The 21,681-nt window shown below is 49.7% G+C and overlaps 1 protein-coding gene across 1 annotated transcript; it reads left to right on the top strand.

Annotated features, from left to right (window-relative positions):
* Positions 1–3,364: 3,364 nt before the first annotated feature.
* On the top strand, positions 3,365–7,161 carry ALKBH1 (alkB homolog 1, histone H2A dioxygenase). Its single transcript, XM_077267470.1, has 6 exons — positions 3,365–3,604; positions 4,436–4,547; positions 4,634–4,790; positions 4,861–4,951; positions 5,837–6,030; positions 6,680–7,161. Exons 1-6 carry the CDS (start codon positions 3,482–3,484, stop codon positions 7,095–7,097), a joined length of 1,095 nt encoding a protein of 364 aa, XP_077123585.1. The 5' UTR covers positions 3,365–3,481; the 3' UTR covers positions 7,098–7,161.
* The last annotated feature ends 14,520 nt before the right edge of the window (positions 7,162–21,681 follow it).

The raw sequence follows: 21,681 nt of genomic DNA on the forward strand, positions 1-21,681 counted from the left end.
GACGGGGGACAGGGTAGGGGATGAAGGAGGACGGTAAGCCGTGCCGTCACCATTCAAAATGGGAGCCGGAGGGGGGGAATATGAGCCATGCATCATACAGGAGGGGGAAATATGAGCCATGCATAGGGTGGGGGGGGGGGAAATATGAGCCATGCATAGGGTGGTGGTGGGGAAATATGAGCCATACATACAGGGGGGGGGAATATGAGCCATACATACAGGAGGGGGGTCAGTATACAGTATTAAGCATCATGTGGGATCATTATACAGTATGGAGAACTGTGTGGCCATTATATAGTATGGAGCATCATGTGCAGTCATTATACAGTATGGAGCATCATGTGCAGTCATTATACAGTATAGAGCATCATGTGCAGCCAGTATACAGTATGGAGTATCATGTGCGGTCATTATACAGTATGGAGCATCATGTGCGGTCATTATACAGTACGGAGCATCATGTGCGGTCATTATACAGTACGGAGCATCATGTGCAGTCATTATACAGTATGGAGCATCATGTGGGGTCATTATACAGTATGGAGCATCATGTGCGGTCATTATACAGTATGGCGCATCATGTGCGGTCATTATACAGTATGGAGCATCATGTGCGTTCATTATACAGTATGGAGCATCATGTGCGGTCATTATACAGTATGGAGCATCATGTGCAGTCATTATACAGTATGGAGCATCATGTGGGGTCATTATACAGTATGGAGCATCATGTGCAGTCATTATACAGTATGGCGCATCATGTGGGGCCATTATACAGTATGGAGCATCATGTGGGGTCATTATACAGTATGGAGCATCATTGTTGTGAACTCTATTTTTGGGCTCCCTCTAGTGGTCACAAGCGGTACTGTGTAGTGTTGTCTTTCTGCAGGTTGGCAGCATCAGCTGGTTCGTTATCCTTGGTTGGTTTCCTATTTAACTCACCTGGATACTCAGTTCCTTGCCTGCTAACAATGTATTCAGTGCTCTTCAGATTCCTGGTGTCTACCTTGCTCCCAGTCTCTCCAAGACAAGCTAAGTTTTTGTTGATCATTTTTTGATTATCAGTGTTCATTATGTTTTTAGTCCAGCTCGCTAAAATGTGATTTCCTCGCTTGCTGGTTGCTCTAGGGGACTGAGTTTCTCCCCCCACACCGTTAGTTGGTGCGGGGGTTCTTGAAATCTCAGAGTGGATATTTTGTAAGGGTTTTTTACTGACCGCATAGATTCCCTTTTTCTATTTTCTGCTATCTAGTATTAGTGGGCCTCATTTGCTGAATCTGCTTTCACCCCTGTGTATGTGCCTTCCTCTTACCTCACCGTTATTATTTGTTGGGGGCTTCTATATCTTTGGGGATTATTTCTCTGGAGGCAAGAGAGGTCTTTCTTTCTCTCAAGGGGTAGTTAGTTCCTTAGGCTGGCTCGAGACGTCTAGGATTTTTTAGGCACGTTCACCGGCTACTTCTAGTGTGTTTGGATAGGTTCAGATTTGCGGTCAGTCCAGTTTGCCACCTCCCTAGAGCTTGTCCTATGTTTGTTACTTAGCTGGAGTAATTTGTGATCCTCAACCACTAAGGATCATAACACATCATGTGCAGTCATTATACAGTATGGAGCATCATGTGGGGCCATTATACAGTATGGAGCATCATGTGCGGTCATTATACAGTATGGAGCATCATGTGCAGTCATTATACAGTATGGAGCATCATGTGGGGTCATTATACAGTATGGAGCATCATGTGCAGTCATTATACAGTATGGAGCATCATGTGCGGTCATTATACAGTATGGAGCATCATGTGCGGTCATTATACAGTATGGAGCATCATGTGCGGCCATTATACAGTATGGAACATCATGTGCAGCCATTATACAGTATGGAGCATCATGTGCAGCCATTATACAGTAAGGAGCATCATGTGTTCATTATACAGTATGGAGCATCGTGTGTGGCCATTATACAGTATGGAGCATCGTGTGTGTTCATTATACAGTATGGAGCATCATGTGCGGTCATTATACAGTATGGAGCGTCATGTGTGGTCATTATACAGTAAGGAGCATCATGTGTGGCCATTATACAGTATGGAGCATAATGTGGCCAGTATACAGTATGGAGCATCATGTGCAGTCATTATACAGTATGGAGCATCATGTGGGGTCATTATACAGTATGGAGCATCATGTGCGGCCATTATACAGTATGGAACATCATGTGCAGCCATTATACAGTATGGAGCATCATGTGCAGCCATTATACAGTAAGGAGCATCATGTGTTCATTATACAGTATGGAGCATCGTGTGTGGCCATTATACAGTATGGAGCATCGTGTGTGTTCATTATACAGTATGGAGCATCATGTGCGGTCATTATACAGTATGGAGCGTCATGTGTGGTCATTATACAGTAAGGAGCATCATGTGTGGCCATTATACAGTATGGAGCATAATGTGGCCAGTATACAGTATGGAGCATCATGTGCAGTCATTATACAGTATGGAGCATCATGTGGGGTCATTATACAGTATGGAGCATCATGTGCGGTCATTATACAGTATGGAGCATCATGTGGGGCCATTATACAGTATGGAACATCATGTGCAGCCATTATACAGTATGGAGCATCATGTGCGGTCATTATACAGTATGGAGCATCATGTGCGGTCATTATACAGTATGGAGCATCATGTGCGGTCATTATACAGTATGGAGCATCATGTGCGGCCATTATACAGTATGTAGCATCATGTGTGGTCATTATACAGTATGGAGCATCATGTGTGGCCATTATACAGTATGGAGCATCATGTGTGGCCATTATACAGTATGGAGCATCATGTGGGGTCATTATACAGTATGGAGCATCGTGTGCGGTCATTATACAGTATGGAGCATCGTGTGGGGTCATTATACAGTATGGAGCATCATGTGCAGTCATTATACAGTATGGAGCATCATGTACGGTCATTATACAGTATGGAGCATCATGTGTGGTCATTATACAGTATAGAGCATCATGTACGGTCATTATACAGTATGGAGCACTGTGTGGCCATATTTTTTGTTTATAATTATTGTATATGAAAGGACGTCACTGGTTGGTGACTACACAGAGGAGTTGATGGTAGCGGATCTGGAACCTTCCTCAGACTGCCATTAATGACCTCTGTGACAACAGCTGAGGCCGGAGGTGCCGGGATTTGTGTCCCGAGCGGATCCGTTTCGTGTCTGACGCTCTCCCGCCCCCTGGTGGCCTCCGCTCGCAGTTTCTCACGGTATTGAACGCGCTGCAGACTGGATGTGACGTGCGAGTGAACGGACCAGGGCCCCACGTGACGAGTCTCCGTGCACGGGGCGGTGCTCTGGGCGGGGCCCCGACTATGTACAGTACACGTAGTTGTTGCGCGACCGCCATCTTGTGCGGATGGACGTCTGACCCCAGTGACGGAGGACGGAGCCTCTGTGCAGCGTGAAGATGGCAACCGCGGTGCTGGAGCAGGGAGAAGACGCTTTCCGCAAGATCTTCCGCTTCTACAGGAGAAGAAGCCCGCCCGCCGACCTGTCCGAGGTGCTGGAGTTCCGCCCGGGAGAGCCCAGAGTCAGTGACCGGGAACATGTGTCCTCCAACCGGGTGTCTCCTCACCGCTCTGTTTTGATTCCAATTATGCCATTATAGCCTCTCTTCTGGTGACCCCTCCTGTGGCCCTTCCTCCCTGCTCTAGTGATCCCCTCCTGTAGACCCCTGTCGCTCCCCTCCCTCGTATGTCCCCTCCTGTACCTCCTCCCATCCCCTAGTGTAGCTCCCCCTCCTTTATCTCCCTCTCCCCTCCTATAACTCCCCTGCCCCCTAATGTAGCTCCCCCCTCCTTTATCTCCCTCTCCCCTCATATAGCTCCCCTGCCCCCTAATGTAGCTCCCCCTCCTTTATCTCCCTCTCCCCTCCTATAGCTCCCCTGCCCCCTAATGTAGCTCCCCCCTCCTTTATCTCCCCTGCCCCCTAATGTAGCTCCCCCCTCCTTTATCTCCCTCTCCCCTCCTATAGCTCCCCTGCCCCCTAATGTAGCTCCCCCTCCTTTATCTCCCTCTCCCCTCCTATAGCTCCCCTGCCCCCTAATGTAGCCCCCTCCCTCCTTTATCTCCCTCTCCCCTCCTATAGCTCCCCTGCCCCCTAATGTAGCCCCCTCCCTCCTTTATCTCCCTCTCCCCTCATATAGCTCCCCTGCCCCCTAATGTAGCTCCCCCCTCCTTTAGCTTCCCTCCCCCATTTTCTCCTGTAGCGCTCCTTCCCCTCCTGTAGCCCCCCTCTTTCTCCTGTGGCGCTGACCCTTCTTTGGCCCCCTCCCCCTCGTGTGTCCCCCTATTGTGGCCCCTTGCGTGTCCCCCCATCTGTGGCCCCTCCCTCATTCTGATGTGGATGCTTTCTCCACAGCTGCGGACGGTGCAGGTGGGCAGTGGCGGGGCGCTCTCTGACCAAGCGGCGGCCCTTGTGGGCTTGAAGCCACTGCGTCACTGGTCGGCGTACCATGTGGATGGTTTTCCAGGTATGGATGGGCGGTGTGTGAGTGAAGCCAGCAGAAGGGGCGGATCCCACTCTATCCAGTCAGGTGACCCTGTTCCCTCCCCCTAGGTTTCCTCTTCATCGTTAACCCCTTCCTGCCCAGCTGGCAGCATCGCTGGGTGCGACAGTGTCTGAAGCTGTATCCACGGAAACCCAACATGTGTAATCTGGACCTGCACATGGGGGGCACCGGCGACCTTTGGGGCAGCAGCTATGCCCAGCTTCGGTGAGACACTTGGACGCTCACACATCATTGGTTCTTCACAAGTCTGACTCCACCCACTGTCATCTGATAGGAGGAAGTCATCACAGAGACGCGGTGAGAAGACACTGCTGGAGAAGCTGCGCTGGGTGACACTGGGCTACCAGTACAACTGGGACACCAAGGTGACCGTGGTGGAGGGGCGTCACACTGCGGGGGAGGAGGGGAGAGGGCATCGCACTGCAGGGGACGGAAGAGGGGGAGTCACACTGGGAGAGGAAGGGAGAGACAGCGCCACACTAAGGGAGGAAGGGAGAGGAAACATCACACTGCGGGGGGGGGGAGTCACTGTGGGGGAGGAAGGAAGAGACGGCGTCACACTGTGGGGGAGAGGGGGCGTCACACTGTGGGGGAGGAAAGAGACGGTGTCACACTGGGGGAGAGAGGGGGCATCGCACTGCAGGGGAGGGAAGAGGGGGAGTCACACTGGGAGAGGAAGAGAGAGACAGCGTCACACTGTGGGGGAGAGGGGGAGTCACACTGGGAGAGGAAGGGAGAGACGGCGTCACACTGCGGGGGAGGGGGCGTCACACTGTGGGGGAGGAAGGAAGAGACGGCGTCACACTGGGGGAGAGGGGGCGTCACACTGTGGGGGAGGGAAGAGGGGGAGTCACACTGGGAGAGGAAGGGAGAGACGGCGTCACACTGCGGGGGAGGAAGGAAGAGACGGCGTCACACTGTGGGGAGGGGAGAGGGTGTGTTTGTGTTGTTGTGGGCACTGTACAGAGACATGAGGTGGTCTGTGCTGCAGCGCGGGCTCTAGAATATTACTCACACAACACTTCTGATACTTCTCCCGTGGTGTATCATGGCTGCCTGGTTCTGGGGCCCAAAAGTGGCTGCAGCTGGTCCTTTCGCTGTCCCCCACCCCATCATCTCGCTGCCCCCCCCCACCCATTGTCCCCCAACAACAGAAGTCTCCATTGATGCGTTACAATGAGGGCTCCCTGGTTCGTTCTGTAAGGAAGGGATTCGGACATGAGCTCTCATCTTTCTCTCTTTCCCTGTAGAAGTACTACAAGGAGCAGCACAGCCCGTTCCCCGTGGACCTGGCGGAGCTGTCACGCTGTGTGTCGTTGGCCTGCGGTTTCCCCAACTTTAAGGCTGAGGCCGGGATCCTCAACTACTACCACATGGACTCGTCGCTGGGCATCCACGTGGACGAGTCTGAGCTGGACCACAGCAGCCCGCTCCTGTCCTTCAGGTGCCGTCACAGCGTCCCCGTCTGGGACTACAAGTCCCATGCATGTAAACGTCATGCAGCGCAGGGACATCCCTCCTCTCACTTGGAAGCCATCCACAAGGTGCTGCTGACAGACCCCAGTAGTGTTCTGCCTGTTCTTAGTGAGGTGCTTGTCCAGCATATTAACCCCTTATCTTCCTGCGGCTTCACTTGTGCTGTGGGATGTGCACCCCAGATCTCCCAGAGTGGTGGTCTGCTCTCTGGCATCAGTCTGTGATTGCTCGTGCCAGGGGTGTGGCTGTCAGGGCTGCCCAGTTACCCAGGTGTCAGCAGGGGCAGGAAGGAGGCGCACACATCCACTGTCCAGTCCCACTCTGTGCCAGTCTCCTCGTGCCCTCCTGGTCCTCCGACGCTGCATTACAAGGGTCTCCTGAGGTGGAGAACCTCTGAGATCAGATCTGTCGGTAGCAGCTTACTGATGGTTTCCACCTGCTTTTTCTGCAGGATAACAGTGTAATGAGATGGTGGCGGGTCCTGCATCCTCGGTGGACATGTGCTGGATGTGGAGGCTGCGGACTCAGCACAGCCTGGTCACATGATGAGGCTTCAGGATTACATGGTTTGATGGTTTTTCTGTTTTTTTTTCTCACTTCTCTTCCTGTCGTTGCAGCTTTGGACAATCCAGTATCTTCCTCCTGGGGGGTCTCAGCAGGGATATGACCCCCACCCCCATGATGATGCACAGTGGGGACATTATGGTCATGTCTGGTGCCAGCCGCCTCCTGTACCATGCGGTACCACGGATCCTGCGCCACCCAGGAGGTGGTGTCCTGCCCCCCTGCTTATCTGTGCCTCCAACCAGTGACAACAGCAGCCCCCTTGTAGAGCCGTGCTCACCCCACGACTGGGAGGTGTGTGAAGCCTACCTAGGGGCCTCACGTATCAATGTGACAGTGCGACGAGTCCTGGAGGAGGGCGGCAGCTTCTCTGACAATGGCGACAGGACGGCCAAAGAGGAGACCCCTGAAGCAGCGTACCAAATAGAGGACGGCGAGACGCAGGAGGAAGAGAACGCCCAAAACGCATGAGACCCGGACAGGACTAGTGGGGGACGGGAGACTGTACCAATAAATATTTATTTTTTATTATAAACACTGGCCCCCTTTCTCATGGCTCTCCCCCTCCGGCCTCTCATGAACCCCCTACACTCTACCAGTTTCTTTGGACTTCCCCATCCCGATGGGCTCTCCTGACCTCCCCCTGCAAGCCTCTCCTGTACAGGTTCAGTAATGTAATATATGTACACGTTGACTGCACCAGCAGAATAGTGCGTGCAGCTCTGGAGTATAATACAGGATATAACTCAGGATCAGTACAGGATCAGTAATGTATGTACACAGCGACTGCACCTGCAGAATAGTGAGTGCAGCTCTGGGGTATAATACAGGATGTAACTCAAGATCAGTAATGTAACATATGTACATGGTGACTGCACCAGCGGAATAGTGAGTGCAGCTCTGGAGTATAATACAGGATGTAACTCAGGATCAGTACAGGTTCAGTAATGTAATATATGTACACGGTGACTGCACCAGCAGAATAGTGAGTGCAGCTCTGGAGTAATACAGGATGTAGCTCAGGATCAGTAATGTATGTACACAGTGACTGCAACAGCAGGATAGTGAGTGCAGCTCTGGGGTATAATATAGGATGTAACTTGGGATCAGTAATGTATGTACACAGTGACTGCACCAGCAGAATAGTGAGTGCAGCTCAGGAGTATAATACAGGATGTAACTCAGGATCAGTAATGTATGTATACAGTAACTGCACCAGCAGAATAGTGAGTGCAGCTCTGGGGTATAATATAGGATGTAACTCGGCATCAGTAATGTATGTACACAGTGACTGCACCAGCAGAATAGTGAGTGCAGCTTTGGAGTATAATACAGGATGTAACTCAGGATCAGTAATGTATGTACACAGTAACTGCACCAGCAGAATAGTGAGTGCAGCTCTGGGGTATAATATAGGATGTAACTCTGGACCAGTAATATATGTACACAGTAACTGCACCAGCAGAATAGTGAGTGCAGCTCTGGGGGTATAATATAGGATGTAACTTGGGATCAGTAATGTATGTACACAGTGACTGCACCAGCAGAATAGTGAGTGCAGCTCTGGGGTATAATACAGGATGTAACTCAGGATCAGTACTGGATCAGTAATGTAATGTATGTACACAGTGAATGCACCATCAGAATAGTGAGTACAGCTCTGGAATATAATACAGGATGTAACAAAGGAACAGTAATGTATGTACACAGTGACTGCACCAGCAGAATAGTGAGTGCAGCTCTGGGGTATAATACAGGATGTTACTCAGGATCAGTAATGTGCACAGTGACTGCACCAGCAGAATAGTGAGTGCAGCTCTGGAGTATTATACAGGATTCTAACGGGGTCTGCTGTGCTGGAGTACCTCTTTCAGTACCACTCCATGGTTCAGGAGGTCCACTCTGCTTTGGCTGGATTCTGAATGAAGGATGCTGACTGGAATTCCTTGATTACATGGGCGCATATAAAATATCACTGCTTCTCCATGTATTTCCAGTGTGATACTCTTTACTCACAGAACACAGAATATATATCACAACAGATACAGAGGGTGGGCCAATTCAAAAGCTGCAAGCCAGACATACATTACAATAGCCGCAGGTGGCCGGAGACTGCTGATATTTACTGTGGGAATTACAAAGGTGGGGGAGTTCAGAAGGAGAATATCTTATTCCCTCTGCCCAGGGGCGCAGCCTGTGGGCTGATGCATTTCACATGGAACCTATTATACACACATATAACTGCATAACATATTCTGGGTGCTGGGGGATTCTGTAACACGGCTCCCCCTTTCAGCGACGCGATCGGCATACACAGTCTGATCCTTAACGGATCGGTTTGGGGATGACCGAAGTTTATGGGGTTGGTACAAGTTCCGTTTGTCGACTTAGTCCATCGGCATTACCGTTTTGTTTGCCAGGTCTCTAGTGGATGGTGAAGTCCAGAGGTTGTAGAGCTAAACTCCACCGCAGTAAACTGGCGTTGTCTCCGGAGACCCGATTAAGCCAGACTAGGGGATTATGGTCCGTTAGGAGGGAAAACTGTCGTCCATACAAATATGGTTGTAACTTTTTGAGTGCCCATACTACTGCCAGGCACTCCTTCTCGATGGCCGCATAGCTTACTTCACGGGGCAGTAGTTTCCGACTCAGGTAAGCTACCGGGTGTTCTTGGCCGTCCATCCCGACTTGGCTCAGTACTGCCCCCAATCCAAACATAGAAGCGTCTGTGTGAACAAGGAAACGTTTAGTTGGATCGGGTGCGGCCAATACAGGGGTATTGGTGAGGGCGTCCTTTAGCTGGCGGAAGCCTTCCTCACACTCTGGGGTCCAGGTTACCTGGAGGGGTTGGTTCTTACGGGTCAGATCAGTGAGGGGCTTGGCTACGCTGCTGTAATTGGGAACAAATTTCCTGTAATACCCCGCTGTCCCTAGAAACACCTTGACCTGGGGTGGGCCATTTGGCTATGGCCTCAATCTTGGCTGGTTCTGGTCGCTATTTCCCACTTCCCACCCAATGCCCTAAATACTGAACCTCTGCTTTGCCCACGTGACACTTGTTTGGGTTTAGGGTGATTCCGGCCTTGTGGATCCTGTCTAATACTGTCTCTAGGTGATTTAGATGCTCTTCCCATGTTGTGCTGTAGATGGCGATGTCATCCAGGTAGGCACACGCATAGTCCTGGAGACCATCCAGAAGCCGGTCAGCCAGCCTCTGGAAGGTCGCAGGGGCATTCTTCATCCCGAATGGCATAACTCAAAACTGGAATAAGCCGAACGGGGTGACAAATGCAGACTTGGGAATAGCATCAGGACTAAGGGGAATCTGCCAGTAGCCTTTGCATAGATCGATGGAGGTCAAATACTTTGCCCCCGCCAGCCAGTCTAACAGCTCATCCACGCGCGGCATGGGATACGCATCCGTCACCATTTTCTCATTGAGCCTACGATAGTCTACACAAAACCATGTAGTCCCATCCTTCTGGGGCACTAACACTACGGGGGATGCCCAGGGACTATCTAATTCTTCAATGACCCCTAAACGCAACATCTCTCGTATCTCTTGTCGCATCCCTTCTTGTACAGACTCAGGGACGCGGAAGCGGGGTTTTCGCAGGGGTGTCTGATCCTTGGTCTCAACTTTGTGTTGTGCCAGGTGGGTGTACCCCGGTCTCCCTGAAAACATCCTCTGTCGCTGCCTCAATAACGCCTCTGCCTGCTGTCTCTCCCGGGGACCTAGGTCTTCACCCCAGTGTACCTGGTCCCATGTTTTAGACTGAGTCCTCTCCCCTAAGACATCAGGCAAGGGGAGTCTGGCTACATCCTCTGCTTCAGGTGCACAGATGGCCACTACCTCTTCAGGGCACTCCCGGTAGGGCTTCAGCATGTTCACGTGGAACATGCGGATAACCCTGGGGTCGTCACAATCGGTGACATTATAGGTGGTCGGCTGTTTTCCCCACTACCTGGTAGGGCCCCTGCCATGCAGCTTGGAACTTGTTCTGCCTAGTGGGCTCTAACACCAGGACCTTCTGTCCTATCTCAAAGGTGCGTTCTCTGGCCCTCCGATCGTACCATACGCGCTGGCGCCGTTGGACCACCTGCAGGTTCCTACGTACAGCCTGGGTCAGCTCCTGTAGGCGGTCCCGGAATTCCAGCACATAGGGTACAATAGGTACCCCTTCTATGGTGCCCTCCCCTTCCCAGTATTCTAGCACTAAGTCTAGGGGTCCCCTTACCCGCCTCCTGTATACCAATTTTAACGGGGAGAATCCTGTGGATTCTTGGGGTACCTCCCGATAGGCAAACAGGAGGTGAGGCAAGAATTTCTCCCAGTCCCTATAGGTCCTGGTAAAAGTCCCAATGAGTTGTTTCAACGTTCCGTTAAAGCGTTCACACAACCCATTGGTTTGTGGGTGGTACGGGGCGCTCCTAATGGACTTTACGCCGCACAGCTTCCACAGTTGGTTGGTCACTTCTGCTGTAAACTGGGTACCCTGGTCCGAGATACTCTCCCGGAGAAATCCAACCTGTGAGAAAACCTGGAGCAGGGCAGCCGCCACCATCTCTGCCAATATGTTAGGTAACGCAACCGCCTCTGGATACCGTGTGGCATAATCTACCACTGTCAATATATACCTTTTCCCTGACGGACTGGGTTTGGCTAACGGCCCTATCAGATCGACCGCTAATCGGCTAAATGGTTCCTCCACAATGGGGAGGGGGCGTAATTTGGCCTTGCATCGATCTCCCCTCTTGCCAATGCACTGGCAACTCTCACAGGTCTGGCAGTATTGACGAACATCATAGGTTACCCCCGGCCAAAAGAAGTTTTGTGTCAGACGATGCCTGGTGCGACTGACGCCGAAATGCCCGGCTAAGGGTATGTCATGAGAGATTCGCAGTAACTCCTGCCTGTACTTCTTGGGAACTACCAGCTGTCGTTTTATAGTGGGGCTCGTCCCTGTGTGGTGCTGCTCTGTGATCCGGTAGAGGAGTCCCTGCTGCCATACAAACTGTTCCCCTTCCAGTACCCCTCTCCCCTCCTGTGCCTTCCCATGATATCCCTCCAATGAAGGATCCTCAAGTAACTCCCTCTTAAATTCAGATGGGGTGGCCCAAGAAATGTGTCTGGCTATGGGAATATGTGTAGGGCTGGGATGTCTTACCTGGGCCTCCTCTGAGTGTGATTCCGCCTCTGCAGCTCGAGCTTGTCTCCGGGTGGTTACAGGATATGTCTCAGCCAGAGGGCCGACCAAGAAGGCAGACAACATGGGCCCCAAGTCATTTCCCAGCAAGACGTCTGCAGGCAATTCCTCCATCACGGCGACCTCAACCAGGCCATCCCCGACTCCCCAGTTCAGGTGAATCCTGGCAGTGGGCAGTCGATGTATGGCTCCCCCTGCTACACGGACTGCCACTGTCCGGTCCGTCTTCTCTTGGTCCCGGACGAGATGAGACTTCACAAGGGTCAAAGTTGCTCTGGAATCTCTTAGTCCCTGCATACGTTTCCCATTAACCCACACGACCTGTCGATGCTGTTGTCGATTATCCGCCCGGGCCGCCTGCACGGGGTCTACTTCATGCAGCACTTTCTCCATCTCTTCCGTCCCCTGGTTAGTCAGCCCCCAATGCCAGATCACCTTCACCTTGGTAGCAGTGTACAGCGGCCCGGCTGAAGGTAGCTGTTCCCGCCTTTGGCCACTGGGTACGCTGAGACCGGTTGGGACATTGTCTTTGCAGGTGGCCCAGCTGATGGCAGGTGTGGCATCGCGCCCCAGGGGAACTGTGGTAGGTCGGGTTTTGAGCTGGTCCCCCGACAATCTTCTGTGGTTTGGGGGCTTCCAGACCCATGGGAGCACCCCTAGTGACCATCTTTGATCCGGCCGACAGAGACCTCCTGGCATCATGGTGTTCGTCGGCCAGACGAGCGGCCTCCTCAAGAGTCGTTGGTCGCCTGTCCCGAAGCCATTCCTGTGTCTTGGGGGTTAGTCCATTAAAGAATCGCTCTAACAAGAAGAGCTGGAGGACGTCCTCCTTAGTGGTTGCTTGGCTTCCTTGTACCCACTGTAGCAGTGACCGCCGTAATTTACAGGCTCATTCAGCGTGGGTATCGGTTACCCATTTTATAAGTCCGCGGAACATTTGGCGGTATGCCTCTGGTGTCAGCGCATACCGGGCCAAGATCACTTCTTTGATACACTCATAGTCCATACAGTCCTCATCAGGTACCGTGCGATAGGCGTCCGCTGCCCGGCCTGTCAGCTTGCTGGCCAGAATCTGAACCCGTTCCTCCGGCTTCACTTGATGAAGGGCACACTGCTGCTCAAAGTCCTACAGAAAGCCATCATTGTCTGCCTCCCCCAACTGTCGGAAGGCATTATACTGGATCTTTTTGTGGCTTACTGTTGAAGGTACCTGGGCGGAGGCCAGAGCTCCCTCTGCTCGCTGACTCTCCTCTCTCCGTTCTGCCATCTCCATCTTGGCCAGCTCCACTTTGGTCCGCTCTGCCATCTCCATCTTGGCTAGCTCTATCCTGGTCCGCTCGGCCATCTTTTCCTTCAGATCAGTACGCACATCAGCCATCACCTCTCATATGATCTCTACTGCAGGGTTTGGGCCATAGAACGCCAGTCTGTTCTTTACCTCCCTCTGGAATTCAGTCTCCTCCACGTTCACATTGGGGGGCGCTGTACCGTCGTGTTCCATGATGGCTGCTATCAAATCTGCTTTTGTTTTGTTGCTGGCGATTAACCCTCGAGCTTCCACCAGGTCTTTTAATGTAGTCCTCTTTAACTTCTGGTAGTTGTTTTCCATTCATTCCTTTCCTCCTGTAGACGGGGTATCACATCCCACTGCTGCCACCAGTGTAACGGGGTCTGCTGTGCTGGAGTACCTCTTTCAGTACCACCCCGTGATTCAGGAGGTCCACTCTGCTTTGGCTGGATTCTGAATGAAGGACGCTGACTGAAATTCCTTGATTACATGGGCGCATATAAAATATCACTGCTTCTCCACGTATTTCCAGTGTGATACTCTTTACTCACAGAACACAGAATATATATCACAACAGATACAGAGGGCGGGCCAATTCAAAAGCTGCAAGCCAGACATACATTACAATAGCCGCAGGTGGCCGGAGCCTGCTGATATTTACTGTGGGAATTACAAAGGTGGGGGAGTTCAGAAGTAGTGAAGGAGAATATCTTGTCCCCTCTGCCCAGGGGCGCAGCCTGTTGGCTGATGCATTTCACATGGAACCTATTATACACACATATAACTGCATAACATATTCTGGGTGCTGGGGGATTCTGTAACAAGGATGTCACTCAGGATAAGTAATGTATGTACACAGTGACTGCACCAGCAGAATAGTGAGTGCAGCTCTGGGGTATAATACAGGATGTGACTCGGGTGTGGGACATTGGCTGCAGGCTCTCCCTTGGTGGATGGAGTACTGTACATTTGCTCTTGGGCCTCATTCTTGTCACTGTTAGGCTGCTTTCACACAGGTTTTTACCGTCAGGCACAATGTGGCGAATGTTGAAAAAAACGGATCCGTCGCAGATTGTGAAAAATTGATGCGACGGATCCGACTAGCTGATCCAGTTAATTGGATCCTAAAAAATCTGAGCATGCACAGTTAAAAAATAGATCTGGCACCCATAGGCTTCCATTCTACCAAAAAGCCGGAAGCGGTGGCGCTGTCCGGTTTTCGCCGCAGTCAAAGTAACTTAGTACGTTTTTCCCAGATGACAAACACTTTCCACCGTATCCGGCGAATGACGGACGAAACGTGAGGCCATCCGGTTATAATACAAGTCTATGAGAAAAAAAACTGATCTGGCGGCAGCTTTCGCCGGATCCGTTTTTTTCAAAATTCGCCGGATTGAGCCTGATGGCAAAAACCTGAAGTGTGAAAGGGGCCTTACTACAAAGTTTTTGCTGCTTATGAGATGAGAAGAAGCTGGAGGAGAAAGATAAGATATGAGCCCTCCTCACTGAGCACTGGTGTGTAACTTTACAGTTTGCAGACATTATCATTGCTGTCCCCAATGGGGCTCACAATTTAAATTCCCCATTACTATGTATTTGGAATGTGGGAGGAAACCGGAGTGCCCGGACGAAACCCACGCAAACACGGGGAGAACATACAAACTCCTTGCAGATGTTGTCCTGGGTGGGATTTAAACCCAGGACCCCAGCGCTGCAAGGCTGCAGTGTTAACCACTGAGCCACCGTGCTACCTGATGGTGATACGCTTTATGCCATTATGCCCAGTTATATAGAGGCGATATATTTTTCAGCTGTGGATACAGACTAAGGCTGCCGTCACACTAGCAGTATTTGGTCAGTATTTTACATCAGTATCTAAGCCAAAACCAGGAGTGGGTGATAAATGCAGAAGTGGTGCATATGTTTCTATTATACTTTTCCTCTAAATGTTCCACTCCTGGTTTTGGCTTACAAATACTGATGTAAAATACTGACCAAATACTGCTAGTATGACGGCAGCCTAACACTCCCATCATCTCTATCTCACACAATGGGGCCACATTCATAGGACACAAGTGAAGTTGTTCATCTGTCCATGATGAGGGGTGGAGATTTCATTCCTCCTCACCATCCAGAACCGCACATTGGCCATCTGGTGACAATGGCGCCTGTGGAGGCCGAGGACACAGGAGCAGCTCGACACTTTTTTACGTTAAAGGGAATCTGTCACCTACTTTTTCGTATATAAGTTACGGCCACCGCCATCAGGGGCTTATCTACAGCATTCTGTAATGCTGTAGAAAAGCCCCCGATGTAACCTGAAAGATAAGAAATAAAGGTTATATTATACTCACCCAGGGGCAGTCCGGTCCGATGGGCATTGTGGTCCGGGTCCAGCACCTCCCATCTTCATGTGATGACATCCTATTTGTCTTCTTGTCCTGGCTACTGCGCAGGCGTACTTTGCCCTTTTAAACCTATAATGCTACGGTCCAGGTTCTCATATTTATGTATCTAGGACTATACAGCATGATGGAAGCAACAAAATTTGAAAAAATAATAAACTTTATTTAAATATTTCAAACAATAGTATCATGTTATCAATAAATATGTGAGAATCACAAAAAAAACAGACAAAAACAACCAAAGCAGCAAACTGCAGGGTAGAACCCACACCACACTGAGTTATATATTGTATAAGAGGCCTCAATCTGAGATTCTATATATATACATAGATACAGCCATGGCTTTTAGGTCATTATAGACTTGGTATAGGGATTTAGACAAGGTATGAATGGACTAGGGTAATAAACTATATTCAGAAAGAGTGACTACCTAGTTCAAACCCTATCCCAAAAGAGTAAATAGATTTTAGATTTGGCATATTAACTTACTATACTTGTAGCCATGGTTGATCTATAGAAGGTGGGTAAGTCCTGCTGCCAGGCGCCTCGACGCGCGTTTCGCCCGATGAGCTTCGTCAGGAGGCGTGGCTAGTGCGGCAGAAGAAGTTCCCTATATAGTGCATACAATTAAGATTCAATGAAAGGCCAATGTGTAGCGTCTCGCTAATGTTGTAATAATCATGGCGTCTCCAGAGGCGGGCTTCACGGATAACAGTTAGCCAATAGGAAACTTAAAAATTAATTAGCCACTATCATGTATACAAGGACCTTTCGAACGCTGTACCAATGATAATGCTCGTTTATAGTCACATGGTATAATCATGTGAGTAATAAAAGCACCAGTTACATGCAGAAGGCCCTTTGAAATTGGGCCAATGAGGTTCCTCCTGTGAAGTCACATGGAGCTTCCTCATTTTAGGGATTCCATGGTAATAGCAGAATACACCAATCGGCGCATTACCCTGTGATGCCGTGCTCTCAAAAGACCGACGCTGGCATCCCGCACCGCATGTAACCAGAAGTTGGAACATTGTCATCCCCATGGTAACCACGGTGACCGGACACCGCGCCAAGCTCGAGACCACGGCAGCGCACATGGGCAGTGCGTCTGAGTGAAGAACAGCAATAATTAGAAATGATTGATCAGAATGTACAGAGAATCTAAACAGTATTAATAGAAGGTATAAGAATATTGCATATCATGAACAGAATTAAACAGACATGGACATAGCAGTGAACAGCGCTCCAGCCAGGTGTATGAATATTAGAAAAAGGTATTTATTGAAGCCATAAAAAGCAACGTTTCGACCACCATATGGTCCTTTTTCAAGCATACCAAACATTGCAAAGGGTTGGCTTCAATAGGGTGAATACCATGCAGGGCACCAATCCCCATCCAAGCACCGCCCATGTTAAAATATATACACCATAATAGACAAAACAGACATTAACCGTGTGTAAATTTACCACCCACCAAATCTAATGTATGCATCATTCAGACAAATCCAATATTCAATCCATAAATATGAAATCAATGATTTGTTTATTCCGTGTTCAACCAATCCACTCCTTGCATCGGCGTTGTCATGGAGGACTTCAACCAATGGATATAACTGTGTCCGGGTCTTGGTGCTCCAATAGGCTCAATGTAACAGAACGGCGCTAAAAAGAAAAGCAGCCTATCCATGCATTTCATATATATTAGCATAAACCACGTACCCAATCCAGTAGCCCGTTACAACAGAATATACCTACATCAACATGCGTTTCGCCTGATCATTGCAGTGACCGCAGCGTGCGATCGCCGGCGCACCAGAAACCAGGCTAGACCACTTCACATGACTGCAATGGAGCCACGCCTAGTTCCGGAGCGCACATCCATCACAACACAGCGGACCCACGTGATCACCATTAGAATGGTCACCCAAGCAACGCCGGTAAACATCAGAGACTTCCTTTAAGGCCGGAGACACACTGGTGCGAGAGACGGCCGAGTCTCGCTGGTTAAAAGCAAGCTGTGGCACCTGCATTCCGGAGCTGAGCGTGCAGCTCCATGTATTGCTATGCAGCTGCACGCTCCGCTCCGGAGTGCAGGTGCCACAGCTTGCTTTTAACCAGCGAGACTCGGCCGTCTCTCGCACCAGTGTGTCTCCGGCCTAAGTCAAGTGATCAAGAGGAATATTGCAGAACTAGAGGCCCAGTTGAGGACACAGCTGACAGCACAGGATTGGGGCTCCCTCAGTACTAAAACAGATGAGAATTTGACAAAATTTAGGACTGACATTGAGACCACTAAGAGGATTAACTGGTTCAGAGATATGGAGGACTACAAGGCGGGACGTATTTTTTCTTGGCAGATGGGATCAAACCAGTTCTCCGGTAATAGGAGGAGTAGGCCAATGACTTCCAAAAGACGTAGAAATGGATGGGGATTGGTGCCCTGCGTGGTATTCACCCTATTTAAGCCAACCCTTTGCAACGTTTGGTATGCTTGAAAAAGACCACATGGTGGTCGAAACGTTGCTTTTTATGGCTTCAATAAATACCTTTTTCTAATATTCATACACCTGGCTGGAGCGCTGTTCATCTCTGTTAACGATTTGTGGATATCCAGGAAGGTTCCCTGGACGTGGAACGGGCGCCCTGAAGGCGAGTGCTGTCAGCCCCTCTTCATCTGCACATATGGACATAGCAATGTCTAATTGATAAAACAAAATACAAATTATTACATAATAAATTGAAAATACTGGAAATAACTTTTTATCCATTTTTCAGACAACCGGTCTATAGATATTAATATAATTCAATACATATTTATTTCCAGTATCTTTGTCTGCCCTGTTGAGGACAGCGTAAAGTACTGCAGTGCGCAGGTGCTGGGCCTCTCGGACCTTTCCTGGCGCCTGCGCACTATAGTACTTTGCTCTGCCCTCAACAAGTCATACAAAGTACGCCTGCGCAGGAGCCACGTCAGGATGCAAAGAAGAGGACGTCATCTGATGAAGATGGGAGTCGCTGGACCCAGACTGTGAATCGCCCATCGGACCCAAACTGAACCACACCGGGACCACCCCTTGGTGAGTATAATCTAACTTATTTTTCTTATCTTTCAGGTTACATCAGGGGCTTATCTAGAGCATTACAGAATGCTGTAGATAAGCCCCTGATGTTGGTGGGCTTAGCTCATCTTCCATTTTGGGGGTGACAGGTTCTTTTTCATGTCTTTGAACCAGGTAACTGAGCAGCAAACAATAATGTCTAGATGACAGGGTCCTTTCCAAAACAGGTCTTGTGGGGAGCACTCGGCCAATCTCTTGTGTTACCAGGGTACAGCTGGCCTTGTATGTTGCACCAGGTCAAGAAGTGGGTACCATGGGATGTTAACAGGTTGTTTTTTTGGGAGGGGTCCTGATAAACAGCAGTTTTTGTGGGATGTGCAGTACGTCTTTCGGAGCGTCTGCGTAACATCTCCAAACGTTGAGCCTCTGTTTTATCACTAAAAAAAAAAAAAAGGATCGGATGCTGGACGTATCTGTGTTTCTGAAAAACCTAATTTAGAATTTGAAGATGGCAAAACAGCTGTACCAAGGCATTGTGTCTGAGCTGCGTCCCCCATCATACCCAGGCCGCCTTCGTCATCATACTCAGGCTGCATCCACCATTGTGCCCAGGCCGTATCTGTCACGGGTGAGTCAGAGGTTGCAGCCGTCGCTCTGCATCTGGCAGCAGAAGGTCTCAGCAGTTTGTTTTGCAGACTTCTTCCTGGGCCATCTGACTCTAGGACACAGTGGCAACCTTCCCCCAGCTCTAGTTGACACACCTGGACCGGGGTGTTTATAACTTTCAGCTTGCTGCTGGGAGTTGCCGGTGATATTTCCAGTTCACTGTTGAGGCTTGGAGCTATAGCAGTCGGCTGTCTTCCTCTTTGGTGTTTGGGGGATGTCCGTGTTTCTCTCTGAGTCTACTCGAGCTAAGTGTTCCCCTTGTTTGTTTAGCCCATCTGTCTTTAGTGACTAACGCTTATCGCCAGGGTCAGGCAGGGATTGGATATCCTACTCGGCGATAGGTGTGGAACCTAAATAGGGATGATATGGCAGACAGGGTGACGTTAGATCTGCCTAACGGTCTCCAAGCCCCCTTCTCTAATGTTTGGTTCCCTTATCCCTTCGTGTTGCACTTAGCCTTTCCTACGCGTTGCATGTCATTATCACCTCTTTTTCTCACAACAGTCTGTAAATGTTGGGGAGGTGAGGAGATCGTCGCTGGAGTTTTGGAAGATGAATGTTGTCCCCTTCTTGTCTAATGTCAGATTTTTGTGACTGCAGTTTGGGGTCGTTGCTGGATTTCTTGTTTCATAAAGCTTTTATATTGGCTAAAGGTCTGGACTGCAGGTGGCCGGTTGATCCCGTAGACTCTGCGGAGCAGTGCTGCTGTCATGGAGGCATGATGGGGTTTATCATTGTCCTGAGGAAACATACAAGGTCGTCCCTGAAATAAACCTTTTCTGGATAGAGCAGATGTTGGTCTAACACCTCTATATAACGCTCAGTATTGATGTCACCTCTGCGCTGCTCTTGCCACAGACACTAATACAGAGATGTGAACTGTGCGCTGATCAGCCCAATGGTCCCGCTCCTCATTGATAAGCCCTATGGTCCCTCTCCTCAATGAAAAGCCCTATGGTCCCTTCCTCGATGACAAGCCTGATGTGATCGAGGAGAGGGACCAAGTCGGATGGTTTCTCTCCTTGATGACAAACTGAATGATCCCTCCTCGATGACAAGCCCAATGGTCTCTCTCCACAATGACAAACCGAATGATCCCTCCTCGATGACAAGCCCGATGGTCTCTCTCCTCGATGACAAACCAAATGATCCCTCACTTCGATGACAAACCAGATTGTCGCTCTCCCCAATGACAAGCCCAATGGTCCCTCTCATTGACGACAAGCCGGATGGTCCCTCTCCCCTTGAGTCCACAGGACACTGTATCTGCTATTTCCATTAAAAAATCACATTTTGATTGCTTCGACTACAGTTTTCCATTTTGCCTCTGTCCATCATAATTAATCTTTGGCCCTGATAAGAAGGCATGGTTTCTGGATAGTGCAGATCTACTGCTTCTTGGTATGATGGAGTCTTCTCTTACATTTGAGGATTGCTTGGTGACGTGTAATCACAGGCAACGATTTCTGGATTATTCCTCAGCCCATGCAGTGATTTATGCCTATACAGTGCAGTGCAGCCTGAGGGCCCGGATGTCACAAACCTCCCCTACGGACGGCTGGCCTTTGTCTATTGGGCTGATTTTGTGCTGTAAATGGATATCTCTTCCTGCTCCTACATTGAGGAACGTTTCTGAAGTTGTTCCACAGTCGTTAGACACAGTTCTCAGATTGGTGACCTCCGACCATCTTTGCTACTGGGAGACAATGCCTCTCTCACATGCTCTCTCTCTCTCTCTATATAAATGATACCATTTTTGTGCAGATGCGATGTTTTGATCGCCCATTAATGCATTTTAATGCAATGTTGCTATAACCAAGAAACTGTAATTCAGGCCTCTTTTTCCTCGCTATGCTGTTTGCCGATCAGGTTAATTATTTTTACATTTTGATAGATCGGGCGATTCTGAATGCGACAATACCATATGTGTTTTTTTTATTGTTTTATTATTAATGGGGGGTGATTTGATCTTTACTTTTTTGTAATATTTAAAAAAAATATTTGTTTACTTGCTTTGTCTCCATGGGGGACTAAAAGCTGCGATCTTCTGATCACCTGTATTACACATAGCAGTGCTGCAGCCCAGCTGCGTGTAGCAAAAATGATCATCTGTTATGAGCGATGGCCACAGGGCAACCCACCAATGACAACCACAGGAATCTTCTGCAGACCCCGGGTTGTCATACCAACCCACTGGCGCCTCGTGGTCATTTGATACGTGCGCCGATGGGCGGGGGTTGTGACGCTTTTCTGGCGCGGTCATGTTAAAGGGAACCTGTCACCCCCAAAATGGAAGATGACCTGCGGCCACAAGCATCAGGGGCTTATCTACAGCATTTTGGAATGCTGTAGATAAGCCCCCGATGTGTCCTGAAAGGTAAGAAAAAGAGGCTAGATTATACTCACCCAGGGGCGGTCCGGTGCTGTTCT

Source organism: Ranitomeya variabilis, chromosome 1 (assembly GCF_051348905.1).
Source record: "Ranitomeya variabilis isolate aRanVar5 chromosome 1, aRanVar5.hap1, whole genome shotgun sequence".
Lineage (NCBI taxonomy): Eukaryota > Metazoa > Chordata > Amphibia > Anura > Dendrobatidae > Ranitomeya > Ranitomeya variabilis.

Bases quoted from the DNA above. Each gene is read 5' to 3' on its own strand.
- ALKBH1 (XM_077267470.1), top strand. From the start codon at position 3,482: ATGGCAACCGCGGTGCTGGAGCAGGGAGAAGACGCTTTCCGCAAGATC. The intron at 3,605-4,435 runs GTCAGTGACCGG...CTTTCTCCACAG, and splicing joins TCCGCCCGGGAGAGCCCAGA to CTGCGGACGGTGCAGGTGGG. The intron at 4,791-4,860 runs GTGAGACACTTG...GTCATCTGATAG, and splicing joins AGCAGCTATGCCCAGCTTCG to GAGGAAGTCATCACAGAGAC.